This window comes from Cygnus atratus, chromosome 9 (genome assembly GCF_013377495.2).
Source record: "Cygnus atratus isolate AKBS03 ecotype Queensland, Australia chromosome 9, CAtr_DNAZoo_HiC_assembly, whole genome shotgun sequence".
Classification (NCBI taxonomy): domain Eukaryota; kingdom Metazoa; phylum Chordata; class Aves; order Anseriformes; family Anatidae; genus Cygnus; species Cygnus atratus.
This window is the reverse complement of record NC_066370.1, coordinates 19,136,437-19,158,197: the sequence shown is the minus strand read 5'-3', so window position 1 is coordinate 19,158,197 and position 21,761 is coordinate 19,136,437. Positions and strand designations below refer to the sequence as shown.

Here is a 21,761-nt window from a genome sequence, read left to right as displayed (position 1 = left end):
TTTTTTTCCCACGCCAATGTGGTTCTATTAACTGTTTTATTTGAGTAGATATTTATATTAAATGCATGTTCCTTACCGGTTTTATCAGGTTTGTTTTTATGATGTAAAACATAGCTGTGAAATGGATCTACGATTGTAAGAAGTGTTTGATACAAATTATCAGAAATTCTTTCTGATTCTTTCTGATTTTTATTTTAAATTTTAATGTTTAAATTTCTGATTTTTCTTCTTAGGTTTACTCATACAAATCACTGCTTGAAAAACTTCCAGTACAAAGTTATCAAAAGACTTAAAAATGCCTCCACGACCATCATCCGGTGAACTATGGGGCATCCACTTGATGCCACCGAGGATCCTTGTGGAGTGTCTTCTCCCAAATGGAATGATAGTGACTCTAGAATGCCTCCGTGAGGCCACATTACTAACTATTAAACACGAACTCTTTAAAGAAGCGAGAAAATACCCTCTCTATCAGCTCCTTCAAGATGAATCTTCTTACATTTTTGTAAGTGTTACGCAAGAAGCAGAAAGAGAAGAGTTTTTCGATGAAACACGGAGGCTTTGTGACCTGCGGCTATTTCAACCTTTTCTAAAAGTCATTGAACCAGTAGGTAACAGAGAAGAGAAGATTCTTAACAGAGAAATAGGTGAGATTATTTGTATTTAACCGTAGCTAATCTGCTTAGCTGGTTTCTCCTCTTCAAAACACAAAACAATTGAAATGAATTATGTTTGTCACCTCTTGCAGCTGTATGTGTCAAAGCTTGCATTTCGTAATTGTTAGGTGGTGTATCAAATGTCTAAAGATACTGATCATAGTTAAGACAACATTTGTAAACTGGGAATTAATTTCTTTTTTGCTATTCTCAGTTGAATTCACATACAAATTTCTCACTTTGCGTATTTGCAGCTGTATATGAGTTAGACCGTTTCTTTTGCTTGTCTCTAGTTAGCAGGATTTCATATTATCGCAGAGCAAAGCTTTAATGTAACTTTTATTTGGGAAACCAATCTTTGTTTTGAAGTTTGCAGAACTGTGATAGCCAAGAGAAAGTAGAAGAGAGTTTCATTAGAAACTTCAAATCACATTTGCAATAGCACAGTTTTTAGTACTGTTTTATCTTGCTTAGAGTGGCATTTTAGGACGGAGGTGGGTTTTTCCCCCCTTTCGTACAAAAAGAGCATTGGTAGGTGAGGGGGAACGTGACAAAAACACCTGAAGGAGACTTACTGCAGTATTTTGAATCGTCTCTGGAGAAGCTTTTCACTTTCCACTATCCATTGAGAAAGTACAGGGAGCCTAGCATATGTTTTGGTATCTAGGTTAAGTATCTGAATTCAGCCAGGGCAAGCATACCCCCTCCCTCGTAGTTGCTAACAGATGTGTATTGCAGTGGTAGGGACTTGTCAACTGGAAATACTTGTTCTGGGGAGCTCCTAATTGTTAAATTATTTAATTGTTATGAATACATCATGGGTAAACTCCTTCTGTTTTGTAAAACTTAACCTGTTCAGGACTTGGAGAGAACAGTGGTTTTACCTAACTGTGCGTGGAGATAGTTGGAAAGCTTTCAAATCTGAGCATTTGTGCAAAAATAATTATTTATGAAAGTAAATGGAATTAGATGTAAGACTGAAGACTTGAGAGGAATGGACCCTTATTACGTGAATCTTTGCTAAGGAGCTAAGTTCAGTATCTCTTGGGGTGCTTGTCACATCTTTAATAGTGGAGTTAATCAAAAATTTGAAGAGCTGTCACTAAGTTGTAAGCAAATTTGGTAATGGTTCTAATGGCTACTAATAATCCTGTCAGGGTTTTAGAGAAAATCAGTACCACAGCACCTCTGATCCTCTCTGAAATCTTTGTGCTGACTTTAAAAGAAGTTTATTGCTGATTCTTTTCCTCCAAGAGCAATATTAGCAGTGAGTTTGGTGATTTAAGGCTTCCAGGATTTTCAGTAAACACACACCTGGTTTCTAACCTTTTCTGTGATTGTTGAGTGAACTTAACTTCAGAACTGCGTTGTTCTTGAATGACAAAACAATTATGTATAAAGTGGAAGCCAGTGGTTAACACAGAAGTATTTTAGGTTATATTTTGCTTGAAACATGCTTTTTTTGTCAGTGGTAGAAGGAATCTTTAATTTAGTTTTCAGTTGCAATTACTTCCTCATGCTTCTGCAATATTGTAGGTTTTGCTATTGGCATGCCCGTCTGTGAATTTGACATGGTTAAGGATCCTGAAGTACAAGACTTCAGAAGAAATATTCTTAATGTTTGTAAAGAAGCAGTGGATCTTCGAGATGCCAATGCACCACATAGTAGAGCATTGTACGTCTGTCCTCCAAATGTAGAGTCTTCACCTGAACTACCCAAACACATATACAATAAACTAGATAAAGGTAAGAAAAATATTTATTGTAGACACACAATGGTTTTTTGCATGTGATTGCAATCACAATACAGCTGGTGACTTAGGTAAATGACTGTTTTATGTAGTATATTTAGTATACTGCACCAGTATCATAACCTTGAGTTATTCAGAATAGCTTCCTTAATAGTGTGTAGGTTCAAAATGCAAACAGCAAAATTTTAATGTTTTTTGCTGTTCTAATAACTTATATTTCAAGATTTAAACGTGGTAAACAGTAATTTCTTTTAATGGGCAGAAACAGCTTGTTGGCCCTTTGGTTTTCTTCAGTTCTCAGAAATGCTGAATTAAATGATATTGAATCACTGAGTTATCTTACAGTTGTCAAGGATGGAACAGTTAGTGCTGTTTTCTTGAAGGCCGAATGAATAGTCAGTATTTGTATTATAATATTCCTAACCTCTAGGAGTAAAAGTTCTTGAATTTACATCGGAATCAAAAATAAGCTGAGGGCACCTAGTTCCTTGTACTGCAAGTAATTCTCTGTAGTTTTGGGTTTTGGGGGTGGGAAGGGGGAGATGGTTTGTATGTCTGTTGAAACTGTGTTGAAAATGATAACATTATTTCACATCTATTCTAGGGCAAATTATAGTTGTGATCTGGGTAATAGTCTCACCAAACAATGATAAGCAGAAATACACCTTAAAAATCAATCATGACTGTGTGCCTGAGCAAGTTATTGCTGAAGCAATTAGGAAGAAAACACGAAGTATGTTGTTGTCATCCGAACAACTGAAGCTTTGCGTGTTGGAGTACCAGGGCAAGTATATTTTAAAGGTGTGCGGCTGTGATGAATACTTGCTAGAAAAATATCCGCTGAGCCAGTATAAGGTGAGTAACATAATGGATTTATTTTGAAGTACATTGAAATAATCCAAATTTATGAGGGAGAAAAGTGATCAATTTTATGACTTGCTTTTTATTAAATTAGTCGAAAATGTAGAAAGTAAAGTGTATGTGTCTTTAAACTAATTGGCTAATGCATGTGCATTTGACTTGTGTGCATATTTGTTGCTGTGTGTATTTCAATTGTGGCAGGGAAAGGTAATTGAAGTTAGGATTTAGATCACTGGTTTATTTTTTCTTCTTTAAATGAAGTAGGAGTTTACCTCTAATATTAGTGATAAATCAGTGGCAGGTGCTTTCAGAAATATCCCACGTTTCTGATGGCAAGAGATGAGTTATGCTTGAAGGGGGCTGATGTAATGCAAAAGGAAATTTGATCAGATGTTGAATTACAAAGCAACCATTGCTCCTGTGGATCTTCTCCCTTCCTCCTTTAGAGGTTGGAAAAAAAATAAGCAAACTTTCTTGGTTTACTGTTAATTACATCAGTCAACTTTTTGATCTTATGAAAGGGGAGTGGTAAACTGCCAGCACTGCATTAATCATTGGTAAATCTTCCTTGTGGCTGTCCGTCCTTCAGTGCCTTGGTTTTGTTAGTGCTGTGAGTGTGACAGAACTGCTGACAGAAGAGCATCTGAGCAGCCCTCTCTGGAGTAGACAACAATGTTACCCTGTAGATTTCCTGACAGACTGCAGTTGCTTCCTCTTTGAAAAATGTATTGTTGTAATAACCAGCTTCCATTCCTTCATCTAAAATGGTTGAAAATCTGCTCTCCAGAGCAATGGAGCGAGGAGAAAGGGGGATGGGGGATCCTGAATAATGGGAAAAGAAACTTTATACTATGGGAGCTGGGGAACAAGGGCAAGCATACGTGAATAATTTTGTGCAGTCAGGAGATCAAACGCTAGACCTATTTGATCTAGTGTGGTTTCTTCAAAAGTATCTGGTATGCCTTTACTGTGCCACAGAAGAACTTACTAATTACAGTCCAGAGCTGGACTCGTCTTAACACATTGTATTTTGTAGTAGTGTTGCCAGACTAAATGCTCTTAGCAATGAGTCCTGAGTGGACGCCACACAGGCTTAAAGCTTGAGTCTGTCAGGATCAGTGCTGAGCTGAAGGCGATAAGTACAACAGAAGCAAAAATGAACATCCCTGCCCTTTGTCTTGTGCTTTCTACCTGTGATTAGGAGTATCGTGGGCACCTGTACTGTGTCTGCACATACATGCTGTGTATTAGTACAGCAGCGTGCAAGGCAGAAAAAAACTAACCTGCTTCCAGGAACCAGCCCTGATCTGGAAGCAATCTGGTTTGCTCTGCACTGTGCCTGAACCAAGGAGCCCTACAAGGCACCAGACTTGTCTTTTGTCAGCTCTGTTCTCTGTCTCCAGTTCACACTTCAGCTGTTGTAGACATTGTTCGTACCTCAAAATCTGTTTGAAGCACTGCTGTGCAGTCCTACCCAGCAATGTATTTAAATTGTTGAATGTTATAACTAAAAACTCCATAAAGGTTTTACATAAAGGGACAGTGATTAGCTTCTTCTGCTTTTATATATTTTTCTGACGATTTTACATATTGATTACCAAGAGTGTACACTTTGAAAACACATTGAATTTTGGTTTTGTTTTCTTGCAGTACATAAGAAGTTGTATAATGCTTGGTCGCATGCCCAATCTGATGCTGATGGCTAAAGAAAGCCTATATACCCAGTTGCCACTGGATACCTTTACAATGCCATCTTATTCCAGGCGTATCTCTACAGCTACACCCTACATGAATGGAGAAGCTACAGCTAAATCCCTGTGGACTATAAATAGTGCTCTCAGAATAAGAATTCTCTGTGCAACCTATGTAAATGTGAACATTAGAGACATTGACAAAGTAAGGAAAATGCTGTTATGGAATCCCGTGGTTTTCAGCAGATCATGGCTTCCCTCCTAAATTTTCTGTTCCATGTTTACAATTGGGAAACAGTTGTTATGTAACATGTTGGAAAATTATATCCTTGTGCCATTTAAATTTAAGCACTCAATTCTGAAAAATACAGCTATGTTCTAACATCTACAAACTTTTGTATACTACTGAAAAACGCATGAGTTGTGGTATTCAGCTAAATATTCTGCTTGACAGGAGCAGAACTGAGTTCTTGTAGTTCACTTCAGCTGAGTATGTAATGGATAGAAAAGCAAAACCCATGTTATCTTCCACATTCTAAACAATGAGTATGTTCAAGAATTTCTTGCAGTAATTGGGAACGCATTTGATAAGGGGATGCTGGATAGTGTGCTGTTATCTTTTTTAGAAAGGGAGGTATGGGGAGATCAATGAGAAAAGGCATGTAGGGCTTAATCCTACTGAAGTCATACAAGAAGTCTGACTCTCTAACTTTCTCAGAATTTGTCTGTTTGGTCCTTTCCTTTGTTGTAGTTTGGCACAAGAAGTGATAATAAATTCCAGTTTATTTTAGAAGTTCCTTTCAGGTTTATTCCTGTATTTTTAAGAATAGTTTAGCGAAAATAATAAGGAAAAAGACCAAAACCTATTTTTTCATAGAAGGCTGTGCATATATACTATACTAAACACATTGCAGAGCATGAAAAAATGTGGGTTGAGGGGTGATGATACTGTTTTTTAGGGGGCTGGGGTGTTTTGGTGTTTTTTAGCCTGATAGAAATGAAAGGATAGTATGTTATAATCATATTATATGTCGATAGGAATACAAATTTTGTTTATAATAACATTTGGAAGATAGTACTAATATTAACATTATTTTCAGATATATGTTCGAACAGGTATCTACCATGGAGGGGAACCTTTGTGCGACAATGTGAATACTCAGAGGGTACCTTGTTCTAATCCCAGGTAAGCTAGGTACTAGAACAACTGTAGAGAACCTGACTTCCATGGCATTGTAAATGATAGTACTGAAGAAGTAAAGGCTCTGCTTAGCATTGTTCAGGTAGAGCTACTTACTGGCAGTCCCTTACCTGAAGAACATTTTTACATATCCATGTATGTATAAATAGAATTGAATTCATTCAAACACGAGTATTTTGTCTTGTAATGTTACATATAATAGTACAGTTGCTGTACTGAACAGGTCTGTTTTACAAGTGCGTTCTCAATTGCCTCAAACTCCAGTAAAATTACTCACTAGTACTGTGAAACCAGCATAGCTCTGGGCAGCTGAGCTCTCTTTTTTTTTTTTTTTACTCTATATCAATAGCTTGCGTTCCGGTTGCAGGTACAGATTCCAACTTCAGCATGAGGCAATGGGATGTAATGTAATCCACAGATTTGTTCCAGTGAGGTTGCATAGAGTATACTAAAGCAGAAGCACTGAGTGGGGAGAGATGGGAATCGTTTGCTAATGTGGAAGCGACTGCCAGCTCTGGGCTGATTGTTTTCAGGACCTACCATGAATATTATCTGGAAGAATAAATCACGTGAACTTGAAAGTGCCATAAATATGCAAAACAAAGTTTTGTTTTATTTGAGCATACATGAACATATTGAGAATTAGTATTTAAAAGATGTTAAATTTTTGCCTGTAATTCTGAGTAAGGAGGAGGTGTGCAATTTTAGCATCTCGTAGGATTAGATACGAAATAGGCGTTCGGATATTGACTTGCATTTTCTGACTTCATGTCTTTGAAAGTCTCAAGGTATGTTTTCTATGAATATGATTAGGCCCTCTAATTATAACACCTAATACTATATGCAGTTACTGAAAAATAGCTTCAATAGCTTCTCCCTCCTAGTTATCCCCCATATAGTTAAACCACCAGTTCAAGCGTAGCTCTTTTAGAGGGAAAACCTCTTAGGAAAGGTGGTGAAAGGTGTGATTTGAAAACACGGATATCATCACACGGATCTATGTTATATGAAATTAACAAACTGTAAGAAAATTGAACAGATGTATGAGGAGCAGCTGAGGTCCCTTGGTTTGTTCAGCCCAGAGCAGAGCAGGCCGAGGGGAGGCCTCATGGCGGCCTGCAGCTTCCTCACGAGGGGAGCGGAGGGGCAGGCGCTGAGCTCTGCTCTCTGGGGACAGGACCCGAGGGAATGGCATGGAGCTGGGACGGGGAGTGTCAGGCTGGGTGTTAGGGAAAGGTTCTGCACCCAGAGGGTGGTCGGGCACTGGGACAGGCTTCCCAGGGTAGTGGTCACGGCACTGAGCTGCTGGAGTTCAAAAAGAGTTTGGACAACAATCTCAGACACATGGTTTGATTTTTGGGTGGTCCTGTGTGGAGCCAGGAGTTGGACTCGATGATCCTTGTGTGTCCCTTCCAACTCAGGATATTCCATGATTCTGTGAATTAAAGTTTATCTGCCAATTTAGTTACTCATAGAGAAGGGCTTGGGGGAGTTATTTCTTTGTGAAATGCTGCTTTTAGTAGCTACAAACACATGGAAAAATTAATGCTGTCCTTGGAAGCTGCTGCTTCTCCCAGCTGAGGAAAATTAAGAAAATACTTAAGAAAATAACTGTATTCAGCAGTTCAAAAGCACAGTTCTGCCAGTTGAGAGAGAAATTCTAGTTAAAGAAGTTCATGAAAACAGAATGTATGTTTCTCTAGAACTGATCTGTGCTCTTACTTCTATGGTAAATTGAGTAATATCTCGGTTGTTTTAGCAGTCTAATTCTAAAACAACGTAACAGAGAAGAATGAATACACTTGTTTTTATTTATTATGAATCAGACTACTTGAACTAATAATAGTGGTGAGATTTCAAGGTAATGGAATATGAGAAACAGTGGCTATGCACAAGACTCTGGAGTGCTTGAGGAATTACTGCAGGAAAAAATTCTTTAGCACACTTTGCTAATGCGGTAGAACCTCATGGAATAGCAAGCTGGTCATTCTGTAAAAAAGGATTTGAGGAAGCCTTTGTTTTCAAAATGAAATGAGACTGTAATGCATTTTGTAACTGGAATACTGTCATTTAAAGAGGTAACATGGTTCAGTCTGCTGTGATTTTGCAGTTCCTTGCATTTTAATTGTTAAGTGCTTCCTGTTTCATTTACTTACATTTTAGCAGCAACACAGCTAATAGAGTTAGTAGAGTTAAGCAATCATTTGGAAAGTGTCCAGTTGCTGCCAGCAATTTCAGTTTTCCTTTCTTTATGCAGCTGTGGAAGTGTTCTTATTTTCTATCACCATTGCTGAGGAATCTCTGGTTTGGTTGTACCTAACGACTGGTCCCTAGTGTTTCATGTTTTAGTGTAAATTAAGTTGCAGCCTTTTTAGCAAAGGAACTGGAACCAGAAATGTCTTGTAAAACACTAATACTTGAAGTTTACCATCCATATATTTAATGATTCTCCTCAAACTGAGAAAAAAATTTTGCAAGATACGTTTTCTTTGCTTAGCTCTCTAAATGGCAGCTATAAAACACTTATTCAATCAACCTCTAATTATATCAAATGTAATGTATTAGCAAAAAAAAAATTGTTAGTCTGTACAGTGTTTAGTGTATGCAAAAAATATGGCAGGACATTAGGAATATTGCTTTGGACTTCTGTTATATTTGCATCTTGCAATTATCTTTTTTCTTTCTAGCAGTTTTAATTTAGTTGAATGCTAAAGTGAAAGATTTCACAAGTAAAACCTTACATTAGTAGCTCATTTGCAAAGTCGTTGTCTTTAGGTTATACCTACCTGATAGCTGCAGCTTCTGGGTATTAGAGAAATAGATGAATGAACCTGTTACTCAGTTTGCAGGAATTGAACCTAGCATGACTTTTTAAACAGTGTGGATGGTAGAATGCTAATCAGGGAAGCTTCCATTCCCAAAGGCAGTCAGTGTGGTCAAATGCATGTAGGAGGACCATTCTACAGTAAGAAAGTGTATTCTTTATATGCATGCACGGCTTAGGTAAGGATATAACACTCTTTTTAGTATAACTGTTCTTTGCATACAGCTCTCTTCCTGGCCTCTTTTAACTAGGTTTTATTCTGCTTTGTAAATGTTACAGATGGAATGAGTGGTTGCTGTATGACATGTACATTCCCGATCTTCCACGTGCTGCTCGGCTCTGCCTTTCTATCTGTTCTGTTAAAGGCCGGAAGGGTGCTAAAGAGGTAAAATACTTCATAGTATTCATTCAGTATTCATTCAATATTCATAGTATTCATTCAATATTCATTCAATTCATTCAATGAACTAAGAAGCAAAAGTTACTCAAATCAAGTTTGGGAAGATACTTGGTAAGCACTGTCCTGCTAATGAGTCTTAGTGAAATGCTTGATTTGAATCTGATTCAAATAGGATTTTTTCTTTTCTTTTATATTATTCAGACTAACACTTTTTGTCATTTGAAATCAAACACAACTGAAAAAGCTTATCCATTCAACACTGCAAATCGTATCTGTACTATATGGCCTGTCAAAAAGATCAGTGTTAGTCTTTTGAGGTGTGAGTGCCTTCAAGTTTCTAAACCCATAAATTACTTGCTGCTAATTAAAGAAGGACAGTATTTATATCTAGATTCAGAATTTATTTTAAAATTTGCGCTGCTTTAGTATTTGAGGAAAGATCCCAAACCATTTTTTAGGAATCTAAATATGGCACCTAATTCTAGACACTAGCATCTTTAAATTCTGCATTTGTGTGTGTCACAGGTACTTTGTAGTTTTTGTATCTACAACCAGGTTTACAAATCTGGAGTCACTTGGGCATGGGGACAATGCTAGCGTGTGTTTGCAAGTGTTCTGATATCATTCTGCAAAATGATTGCCCCACTGTATTATGTTGGCACAAAGGTTAGGTGTCATAGTTGTGTGCAAGGAAAGAAAAATATGGTACAATTTCCCTAACCTGCTTTCTGGTAATCTGGAAATGTAACAATTTGTTCTTGGATAAAAATGTTATTTCTGGTGACGCACAATCAAAGGTTTGATGTCAGAAACAGAGTTCAGTGGTTTCACAACAATAAATTCCAGTAGATTAAGTGGTCTGTTTGGTACATGGTTTATCAGGGAAAAATGGACCTAAACAAGTGTTACTAAAAGGAAAACAATGCAATTTATTATATAATGATACTTCTCTAATTACTTGCTCTCATTGCCAGCTTAAATTGACCAAGTGAAATGGTATTGTTAATAGCAAGATTATGTACTGTACTGTTCTCCTGAGTCCATTTTCTGTTTTTCCCTCCCTGTCTTAAACTGCTTGAAAAATTAGCAGAAGAGTCTGGAGCATGCCTTTCATTGTTAACATAACTTTAACTCTCTGATTAGACCTGCTAGTTTGTTATTAGCTAGAGTTTAAGTGTAGGGAAAACAGCTGCTGTTTATTTTTATGAAAACCAGAATTATTTGGTTTTGATTATCTGCACACTAGAAAGATTGACATTAGAAATCAGAATAGTTCATTTGGCAGGGACCTACAAAGATAGAACTTTAAGCCACGATGAATCTGTATTCTTATTTTTTAAATTTTTTAATCTACTGTGTTTCCTTTTTAAAATGTACTACTGTGCAGTAATTAGAAGATGAAACTGAAAGATCATCTTTTAATCTCTTTAAGGAGCACTGTCCATTGGCTTGGGGAAATATAAACATGTTTGATTACACAGACACTCTTGTATCTGGGAAAATGGCTTTGAATCTTTGGGCAGTACCTCATGGACTGGAAGATTTGTTGAATCCTATTGGTGTTACTGGATCAAATCCGAATAAGGTAGGTATTTGCATGTGAACTTCTTTCTTAGGAGTACATATTCAAAATATGCCATATTCTAATTAGTATCATTGGACTGAAAAATTAATTTAAATTCCCTTTATATAGGAAACTCCATGTTTAGAGCTGGAATTCGATTGGTTTAGCAATCCTGTTAAGTTTCCAGATATGACAGTGATTGAAGAACATGCCAATTGGACTATCTCACGTGAACTGGGGTTCAACTACAGCTATGCGGGGCTGGTAAGACAAACTTACCTTCCAAGAATAGCTACTAAAATATGAAAGTACTTACTCTTTTTTCTTTTTTTCTGAGTATGCTAGTGATAAATCAGGATACAGGAAGAAGGATTCCTTCATCGTAAGAGGAAGAAATCAATTTTTTGTTTTCTTTTTAGCACAGAGTAATATAATTTCCTTCATTTCTATTAGCAATACACTGTCTTAATTAATAACTGACCCATGCTTGAAAGAGAAACTGTCTTACTGTGCAAATTTAGGACCTTTTTGGCGTATTTAAATTACAGATTCAGATGTCTAAACTACTTTTCAAAAGTTGTAATTCTCCTTCAGTGGTACTGTGCTTCTTTGTTGCAATTTCATGTTTATAGAGAGGCTTTCTTGTGTAGTGTAAAGGTGCTAATAACTTTTTATTGCCTGTTTAATGGACGTATTATGACCATAAGTACCACGATTTTTAAAGGAATTGATTGGCGTACTTACGACATGAGAGTAGCCCTTTAGCCCCCTCTCCTATGAAGACAAACTGTGCATTGAAGATTGCCTGTTTGGTGGGATTTGAAGCTTACTTGAAAGCACACTTTGTATGAATAAAAGAAGGGAAAAAAAGGCAGTAAAGCTAAAAATAATATGTACTTAAAGACAAGGCTGTGAAATTAGTTGGTATGTTTACATTTTCTTATGGAGGCTGGCTTAAAGACTGGAGAGTTCCCCAAGACAGCTTTGTGGTCTGCGTGAAAAGTTCTGCTGTACCAAAAATTGTGTAGGTGTGAGTAAGCCTCCAGTATGGGAATTCTGGTGATATTTACAACAGCTCCTCTCAGAACATCTTGAACACAGGGTTGTAGGTATTGGATTTCTCTTGATACTCTACGGCAAGTCCATCGTCAACTGGTATTATCTGCTTATGGTATATATTGTGACTGAGAGGTGCTGCAGGGCTCTCAGTAAGTTTTTAAGGACAGCTGGCATGTTGTTAAATGACATTCCTTTGCTGTTACACAGCCCTTTACCTAGGCTTTGATATGTTGAACTCGTTGTTTAGTTTTATATGTAGGCAAAAACTGAAAAGGGTGAGGAGATTAAGCCAGTGACAAAGTAATGATCAACTTGCATTTTAGAATTTAAAAATATTTGAGGTAGAATAATGTCTCAAATTACTGCCTTTCCTTTTTTGTGATAAACCTTACAATACTGTAAAAGCAGGTCATAGTGGTTAAATACGGAGAAAGTCTATTTGCATCAATGACTAAGTTGATAGGGAAACAGAGAAATTATATTCCAGTATTTTATTCCAGGTTTCCCTTTCCCCTTATTCATGCTGCTTTTTTTCCAACCCTCCTTCTTGTCTGAAAAAAATCCCCTTATCCTTTTTTAAATCTCACTGTGTAACATTTAACATCACTAGTGATCTCTTAGTATTGTGTTTGTTCTCTTTATCTTTTAATGTGTGGTATCTTCAGGTTTGCGGCCAAACTATCTATATTCAAGTACTGTGCATATTTATGGCTATTTTTAACATTAAGTATTTTTAGGGAAATAAGAGATGATGCATTACACATTTAAAATCAGATACTAGATTGCTAGCATTGGCCATATCTGAAAGAGCTATATGCCTGAAATGGTCATAATCAGCAAAGCAGTCACTTAAGTTTGATTTCTATATAAATGTTATAGAGAGTATAACTACATCTATTTGTTTACCTTGGAATGCATTACACTGCATTTAAATAAATTAATGCATAAGGCAGCATTTATAGATCCATTATTATCTTGAATATGAAAGACTTTTCAAATATTAAATCTCATTTATTGTCCCACAATTCATAGAATTTCAAGTTTTTGGTGTTGACTGCAACAGAATAAATGCATTTTCCTTCTGGGCTTGACCTAATCTATGATCTTTCTGACCCACTATGCAGGTACATTTTATACTTTTTTGACATTTAATTACAATTTAGGATAACTCAGAATCAAGGTAAATATGTACAATTAATCTCTTGTTCAATATCAACTACTTGATTTTATATCAGGAGTAGGGTGATTGTAGTTATTTATCCATTAACTTCCTTACAGAACGACTCTGGCTTTGCTATCTGCATTGTAGGTTAACATAATATCTAAGAAAGTGTTCAAGAAATCTTTCTGTGCCAACACAAACAGTAGGCCTGAATTCCCCCGGTTTTAAATCTAGTCAATGTGCTTCAGACTGTCCCATTAACAAGAGATAAAGGTACTAAAAATTCTGTGAAGTAATATTGATAGGTGGAAGCTTGAAGGCTGGAATATTCTTGTCACATATGATAGTAGTAGTGAACCCGTTATGGAAGCATGTAATTTATGTAATGAAAAGTGAATACAAAGTAGAGAACTTGGAATCTGCAAGTATATATCATGTGGCGTAATATAACAACTGGTTCTACATTTGCGTGCGTTCTTAGAAATATTACCACTTCACTTTTTAAAGGGCGCCTTGATCTCCTACCTGGAAATTTCATATTGTTCCTTTCTTCAGTTTGTGTTTTGTGTTTTTTTTGTTTCTGTTTTGGGTGTGTTTTTTTCTTTTGTTCTTTTTTTTCGTTTGTTTTTTTTAAGCTAGATGCATTGGAAAGACTTTCTGTAAAAGACATGCAGATGTTTCTGTTTCAAAGTTCTAGTTCAACCAGTGGAAAATTACAGCCAACAAAACTGGTGGATAAAGCCCAGTTCATTCTTACATTCTGTATTTTTTTTAATGTGTTCAGTAGAAATTACACAGGGAAAGAACAGAACAAAAGATCAAATACTGTGGTATTTTTTGTCAGTTCTAGAAGTTATACAGTTTAAGCATTTTGAACTTTGAAAAGGGTTAATGCTCATTTTCTTTTGTAGAAGTCAGTATTGTACAGACATCAAAACATCAGTTCGCTTTAAAAATCCTGTTCCTGAGTAGAGCTTTTGGGATAGCATCTTCTTAAGTGTCAAACTTGTTTATTACATTATTACACTCGTTTATTACATTGCCCAAAGAAGGGCAATGAAGCTGGCGAAGGGTTTAGAGACCAAGTCTTACGAGAATCGGCTGAGGGAGCTGGGGTTATTTAGCCTGGGGAAAAGGAAGCTCAGGGGAGACCTTATTGCACTCTACAATTACCTTAAAGGAGGCTATGGCGAGGTCGGATTGGTCTCTTCTCTGAAGCACCACGTGATAAGACGAGGAAATGGCTATAAGTTGTGCTAGAGGAGGTTTAGGTTGGACATTAGGAAAAAAATTCTTCACTGAAAGTGTTGTGAAGTATTGGAACATGCTGCCCAGGGAAGCAGTTGAGCCACTATCCCTGGAGGTCTTCAAAAAAAACATGTAGATGTAGAGCTTAGGGACATGGTTCAGTAGTGGACTTGGCATTGCTAGGTTAAAGGTTGGACTGGATGATCTCAGAGGTTCTTTCCAACCTGAACGATTCTATTATTCAACACACATACTCTGCTTTTTCAGTTCTGATTCTTTTTCAGCCCTTTCAGCAGTTCTCAGCAATGTCAAAACTGGAGACAGAAATGACCTGTTTCATTTTGTACCACACTAGTCCGTTGCTCATCAGATGCCAACTGCAGTTATTCCTCCACACAGCTGATTTTGTGAAATGTACTTCTTGTCCCAGTAGCAACCAAAAGCAGTCTTTAATTTCTCTTTTTTTTTTTTAATTATAAGTCCTCACTTTTAATAGAAGGAAACAGCAAGGTGGTATGGCATGACATACAAATGTTCCTATGTTGTTAAAACACTTGCGTATGATGTATGACAACAGAAGAAAACGTGTGGAGGGTTAATGGACCAATTTCTCTCTACAGAGTAACAGAATAGCTAGAGATAACGAATTAAGAGAAAGTGACAAGGAGCAGCTGCGAGCCATATGTACGCGGGATCCTTTGTCTGAAATCACTGAGCAAGAGAAGGACTTCCTTTGGAGCCACAGGTATTGGGAGGGGAGAAACAAAACACGCACAAAACAGAAAATCATTTGTTGTCATAGTCAAACTTCATTCACTTGATTTTGATTGTTTTGGGCTTTGGTCCCTTTTCTTTATTCTATATTGTTTAGGTTGTGTTTTAGAAAAGGCTTATGAGCTAAGTTGTTGAATTAATTTGTTTTCCCTGTTACTGTAGTCTTGCATCCAGACAACACTTTATGATATCAGTTGGATCCTGCTGACAAAGGGAGAAAAAGATGCAGGACTGAAGGGATGTGGTAGATATCAAAACAAAATGATGCTTTGTACAAACAACCTTTTTTTATCTTTTGCAGGCACTATTGTGTAAATACACCAGAAATTCTGCCCAAATTACTTTTGTCTGTTAAATGGAATTCTAGAGATGAAGTAGCTCAGGTAACAACATTGAAAAAGTTTTAAGTTCTGAAGAGTTTGAAAATGTTACTTTACAAGAAAACTTCCAGAAGCTGTGTGTGATATGTTGAATGAAAACTTAGATGGTTCAAGTTGCCATTGTAACTGGCTGATCAGTCTGTATTTGTTTTATGTGATCTATTTGCCTGGTCCAGAAAAGGTCCTCAGTTCTCATTCTTTAGCTCAGTCTGAGTCCTAGCTTTTCTTCTGCTGGCATTACTTCAATCTTTGTTATGTCAATTAGTTAAATGCGAGGTTTTGTTTTTATTTTTTTATAGTGGTAAAAAAAAAAAAAAAATCAGCTGGCAGCTAATACCAAATTGTTTATTTAGAGGTGACTGGCAAGTAAACAGCTTCTATTCAGAAGCAGTTTGTGTCTGATACCTTCTGCTGAGTGTGTATTATAACTTCTTCCTAATCAATGCAAATGTGTAACGTCCTTGGACTTTTTGTTCACAGATGTACTGTTTGGTAAAAGACTGGCCTCCGATCAAGCCAGAGCAAGCAATGGAGCTTTTGGATTGTAATTATCCAGATCCAATGGTGCGAGCTTTCGCAGTTCGGTGTCTAGAGAAGTACTTGACAGATGACAAACTGTCACAGTACTTAATCCAGCTAGTACAGGTATATAACGTTTTGGTATACTTGATGCCTTATGTATATTTGATAATTACAGAGGTTTAAAGTACAACAAAAGTTAGGAGATTGTGAGGTCATCAGCAGTATCTGTTTGCACTGCAGATTATATTAGCAGGAGGAGGTCTTAAAGATAAAATGTAGCTCATTTTCTGTAGTGCTTTGGTATCTGTTACCAATATTAAATGCCAAAATTTAACAGATACAGAGCTGTTCTACCAGCTGGAACAGGCAACTATTTCAGCTGTCTTGCATATGGGAATGTATGAACAGAAGCATCTTTTTAAAATTTGAAGCAAGTTGAGGCTAAAATATTTGGTAACAGTAAAGGAAGCCTCAGATGGTAAGTTCCTGAAAGAGAAGCAGTCTATGCACTCGGTTAGCAGATACTGTTCATACGCTGACACGTACAAGCATAAAATACCAAGATCAGTCATTCTACAAAATTTAATGTAAAACTTGCATTGTGTTTTATCTAAATGTCTTAATCTATATGTAGTCTAATAGAAATATCTGTTTTTTTTCTTTATCCTTAACTAGGTTCTGAAATATGAGCAGTATTTAGATAATCAGCTTGTGAGATTTTTACTCAAGAAAGCACTGACGAATCAAAGGATAGGACACTTCTTCTTTTGGCATTTAAAGTAAGCTTAATATCATGATTAGGGGTTATGAGATACCTACTGTGTTTAAACAAAGCGAGCTTTATTTTAAGAGTTTGAGTGCATAGTTTGGTAATAGAATGCATCCCTTCCAGTTTAAAAAGCTGGATGATTAGATGATTAATCTTATTTTTTTCCTCTAATGGTGATTATTCTAAAACCAGGTAGCCTAATTGAGCTTGCTGAATTCCCATGTTGTTAGCTGTTTACAACTTTGACAGATTTCTGCTATTTGAACTTCGTTGTATGCCAGATCCCCTCACCAGTCTTCCAGAAAATTTTGCCAAAGCAGAGCTACTTCTGAAATTAAGCCAGAAATATATAGAAAAGTATGTTTCTAAAAAAAATTCCTATCTCTGCAGACTTCTCTTTAGAAGTCTGTAACACCTTCATGCTTTTTACAAATAGTTAGGCCTAAAGCGACCCACCAAATAAGTCTTCTAAGTCACCATAAGTCTTTGAAAATTACAGTTCATACATGCTTGTTTAGCCTTTGTCTGAGCAAGAAATCTGGAACTTGAGTTGAAAACTTGAGGGTTAGTACAGCGTTTCTGAGAAGCATGGATTTTTGATTAAGGAAAGTGTTAGAAAAGAACAGGGAGCAAGAAGGAAGGGGGTGGACAGAACAGGGGAAAGCCTGAAAACTGTGTGCTGAATTAGTTTTAAAGAATACTGAACTCCGATCAGTCCAGTCAAAATGAGATGAGTTGTGGGAAGTCAACACTAATTACTTTGTTGGGAAGAAGGACCCATAAGCCACCTTGAGGAAGGTGTTACGGGTATAGTTTCATTTTCGCACCTGTAAGTGGTCTTGTCTTAAAGCTGTAACTGTTCTTTCTCTCTGTGTAGGTCTGAAATGCACAATAAAACTGTAAGTCAGAGATTTGGTTTACTTCTGGAGTCCTACTGTCGAGCGTGTGGAATGTACCTGAAGCATCTGAGCAGGCAGGTGGAGGCTATGGAGAAGCTGATTAACCTCACAGATATCCTCAAGCAGGAAAAGAAAGATGAGACCCAGAAGGTATTATAAGCTGTCCACATACCAAAACTGTTGCTTTTAGTCAAAGGAATTACTAGAACTGTTTTATTTGATTAACTAGGAACATATCTATACTACTAACTTTGGTAGGTAGTACATTGCTTGGAAGCTATAGTGTTTTCTGTGTTCATTACCATTGTCCACCTCTTAAAGCAATAGAACCAAAGCTAAGAGCTTCAATTTATGTAATGTCTGGCTAAATGGAGTTGCTAATGTTGGAAATGTGCAAAACCATCCTTTAAAAAAAAGCTGAAGCCTGACACTTATCTTCATTTATATGTAGTCAGTGTTCTCAAAACCTGAATGTGATTATTTATCAGGTGCAGATGAAGTTTCTTGTTGAACAAATGAGACGGCCAGATTTTATGGATGCTTTGCAAGGCTTTATCTCTCCTCTTAATCCTGCTCATCAGCTGGGAAATCTTCGGTATTGTCTTCAGTTTTAAAATTTGTCCAGATATTTAAGTAAATTCCTAGTAATGTTAACATATACTAAATGCTAGTATTATCAAAGTTAGCTGAATAAAATATGTAGCAGAGTGAAGTAGTTTCAATGTATTGATTTAACAAATTAGAGAACAACATGACAGCTGTTCCTATAAGGTGGCAGGAACTGCAATACTTATTCCATTTGTGAAGAATGCATGCTACCAAAGGAAAATGTCTGATATAGCTTGTTCTTCCTTTGTGCTTAGCAAATGATTAGCATTGACGTTAGTGATTTAAATTCCAAGTTGGAAACAGTGGTTGATTGTCAGTTACCCATGCAGATCTTATTTGATACTGTTTCAAAGATTTTGAAGAAAACAGAGAGAACATAGTAGTATTATAGAAACGTGGTATAAGTATGCTTATTTCATATGAATCTTATCTCTTTATAGGCTTGAGGAGTGCAGGATAATGTCATCTGCAAAAAGGCCCCTATGGTTGAACTGGGAAAACCCAGATATTATGTCTGAATTGTTGTTTCAGAACAATGAGATAATCTTTAAAAATGGAGATGGTAAGGAAAAATAAGTGTAATTCAAGACCTACGTATCTGTTTATTTTCCTGGCACACTGTGTAGTATTTTTTTAAGCATTAAAAAAAATGCATTGAAAAAAAGAAAAAAAAAAAACACTGACCAAAGCAATTTTCTTTTCCAGAAAAACTGAGCTTGCACAAATAAATATTTGTCTCAAAGGCACGTGCAAAGTGTCTATGTTCCTAAATGTTCAGTCTGTTGGGGTGGAACATGACACTATTTAATATTTTGTTTCCTTACATGAAAATGTTTTCAAGACTTCATTCCAGATGTGTAATGTTTAGCTGATTGACATGACAATTCCATTGTTTTTAATATATATTTAAACAGCTTTGAAATCACCACAAGTTTATATTCATTCTCAAGCTATTTAAAAGCTTTTCCTCTCTTTTGAGAGAACAAAACCTATGTTAAACTATACAAATGTCATTTCCGTTAGAAATACTTCTAGGTGGTAAAGTGTAACAGTGTTCTATGTTATGAAACATGCTATCTCTTTTGTATTTGACTATTCCAGACTTACGTCAGGACATGCTGACACTACAGATAATTAGAATTATGGAAAACATCTGGCAAAATCAGGGTCTTGATCTTCGGTAAGCATTAGAGGTCATTCTCAAGCAACAAACTATGATCTTTAAAGAGTGCATGAATAAATGGCTGTGTTTCTGGGTACAGTTAGTCCATTAATGTCTGGATAAATAGTAATGTTCCTGACTGTAGATTCCAGTTACAATTTTGTACTATGTTCAGGCACTATTCAAAAAAATTATCTTGAAGGTTCCATGCTGCTAATTCAGTGTATTACCTGCTGCTTGTTTATAGTAATCCATGAAATACTAACGTTCATTCTCTGGGTATTTAGATTTCTGTCTCTAATCTCTTCATTTTGAATAGAGTTGAACAGATACTGTTGAATCATGCTGAATATCTTTTTAAAAAGTTTTTCCGGTGGATTCCCCAAAGTCTCCAAAAATATATCAATAATTTTTTTCCTTAGCCTTTTGCCTTGATACAAAACTAAAGAACAGAAATGGTGAATACAGTGGCTGGCATGTTACAGGACTAATACCTGGTACATTTTTTCCGTGGAGCTAATGATAATACACCTGTAAAACGTTAAAAATAGATTTTCATATCCTAAAGTCAGTAACGTGAAGTTTACCTGGTAAGGATTATTAAACAGTAGCTGTTGCTTGCTGTCTTAAAATGTGCTTTATAGAAACAACTTTCTCTTACAGGATGTTGCCTTATGGTTGTTTGTCTATTGGTGACTGTGTGGGACTCATTGAGGTAGTGAGAAGTTCTCATACAATCATGCAGATCCAGTGTAAAGGAGGCTTAAAGGGAGCATTGCAGTTCAACAGCCATACATTGCATCAGTGGCTCAAGGACAAGAACAAAGGAGAAATGTGAGATTTCTTGTTGTTTGTTTTTGTCATGATCATTTGCTCTTTTTTATTGAAGCTTCAAGAGAACTAAAATTTATCAAGTGGGAAATTACATCCATCGGTATTTCTCCCTGCCCTCATTTGCCTAATAGTCCTGCTTTATTTAGCTTGTATTTAATGAGGTTGGGTGGTTGTGTGACTTCTCAACAGTAAAGCATAAGTTGAAGGTAGAACTATGAAGACAGGGCTTAACTCTGTATTTTAACAGTAGCTCATCAAAATGAAAGCTACTGCCTGTCTTCAGAAGAAAGACAGTCCTACTAGCTGGCTTGCTGTTCCATGATCTTAACTGTAAGTACTTCTGTTTCCAGAGTATGCTGAATTTCTTCCTTACTTTGCTAAAGTCTAGGAACTCCACTTCATTGAGCAAGGGTAGTAAAGTTGGTTCTTCCCTTTTAAAAAAAGAAAATGTTCCTGCGATTTTGTGTTAGTAGAATATCTGTAGGAAAACGTCTCCTTTGTTTGTTTTCAATAGGTATGATGCAGCTATTGACTTGTTTACACGTTCTTGTGCTGGCTACTGTGTTGCTACCTTTATACTGGGCATTGGTGATCGCCACAACAGTAACATCATGGTGAAAGATGATGGACAAGTAAGATGTTTTTTGCAGGAACATAGCATAATATAATCTCAATTTGTTATGAGTTTGTTTAAAAAAATCCATCCAAACTCAAAGTAATGAATTTTACAATAACATCCTTTAAACAAGGATTACTAATCCTTAAATAATTTTTTGTCTTTCCAAGCTGTTTCACATTGACTTTGGCCACTTCCTTGACCATAAGAAGAAAAAATTTGGTTATAAAAGAGAGCGTGTGCCATTTGTCTTAACACAAGACTTTTTAATAGTGATTAGTAAAGGAGCCCAAGAATGCACCAAAACAAGAGAGTTTGAAAGGTGAGCAACTTTTTTAAGCATTTAAATTCCAGAGTATTTTGTATATAAAATGTACTTCAATACTGGTGTTATTTTGATTATGTTGCCTGTTTGAATGCTGCAATGAAGCTTAACTTGCATTTTTGTCTTAACCTGACTTACATTAGTGATTTCAGCATAAACCGGCATTTCTCACGCAATGTTGTAATAAAGCAAATGCCCATCTTCAGTGCATTCTGCAGAATATCTAAGGAGGAACAGTTACCTCCCCCATAAATTACAGGAGAGAATTGTCTCTGTCACTGATAATAACTAGGAAAGCACTGTGTTTGCAGCAGTATATCAGGAAACTTGCTTTACAATCCGAAATGTCAGCAGCAATAACTAAAATGTCTCTGTGAACTCCCTTAGACTTGTGTTGAACATCTGCACAAACTGCAAATGAGGATTGAGGCTACAAAGCTTGTCTGCAATTTGT

The 21,761-nt window shown here is 36.4% G+C and overlaps 1 protein-coding gene across 5 annotated transcripts in view; it reads left to right on the top strand.

Annotated features, from left to right (window-relative positions):
• Positions 1-21,761, top strand: part of PIK3CA (phosphatidylinositol-4,5-bisphosphate 3-kinase catalytic subunit alpha) — a 43,536-nt gene that overhangs the window by 14,431 nt on the left and 7,344 nt on the right. For all 5 annotated transcript variants that reach the window (XM_035557251.2, XM_050712511.1, XM_050712513.1 and 2 more), the window contains exons 2-20: positions 234-647; positions 2,193-2,402; positions 3,012-3,262; positions 4,919-5,164; positions 6,060-6,145; positions 9,264-9,369; positions 10,817-10,969; positions 11,078-11,212; positions 15,038-15,162; positions 15,493-15,574; positions 16,052-16,216; positions 16,769-16,872; positions 17,740-17,911; positions 18,250-18,356; positions 18,811-18,932; positions 19,472-19,550; positions 20,196-20,366; positions 20,881-20,998; positions 21,153-21,304. In XM_035557251.2, coding sequence (XP_035413144.1) covers positions 296-647; positions 2,193-2,402; positions 3,012-3,262; positions 4,919-5,164; positions 6,060-6,145; positions 9,264-9,369; positions 10,817-10,969; positions 11,078-11,212; positions 15,038-15,162; positions 15,493-15,574; positions 16,052-16,216; positions 16,769-16,872; positions 17,740-17,911; positions 18,250-18,356; positions 18,811-18,932; positions 19,472-19,550; positions 20,196-20,366; positions 20,881-20,998; positions 21,153-21,304 — 2,936 coding nt within the window. In that variant the 5' untranslated portion in view covers positions 234-295. The remainder of the gene's footprint in view (positions 1-233; positions 648-2,192; positions 2,403-3,011; positions 3,263-4,918; positions 5,165-6,059; positions 6,146-9,263; positions 9,370-10,816; positions 10,970-11,077; positions 11,213-15,037; positions 15,163-15,492; positions 15,575-16,051; positions 16,217-16,768; positions 16,873-17,739; positions 17,912-18,249; positions 18,357-18,810; positions 18,933-19,471; positions 19,551-20,195; positions 20,367-20,880; positions 20,999-21,152; positions 21,305-21,761) is intronic.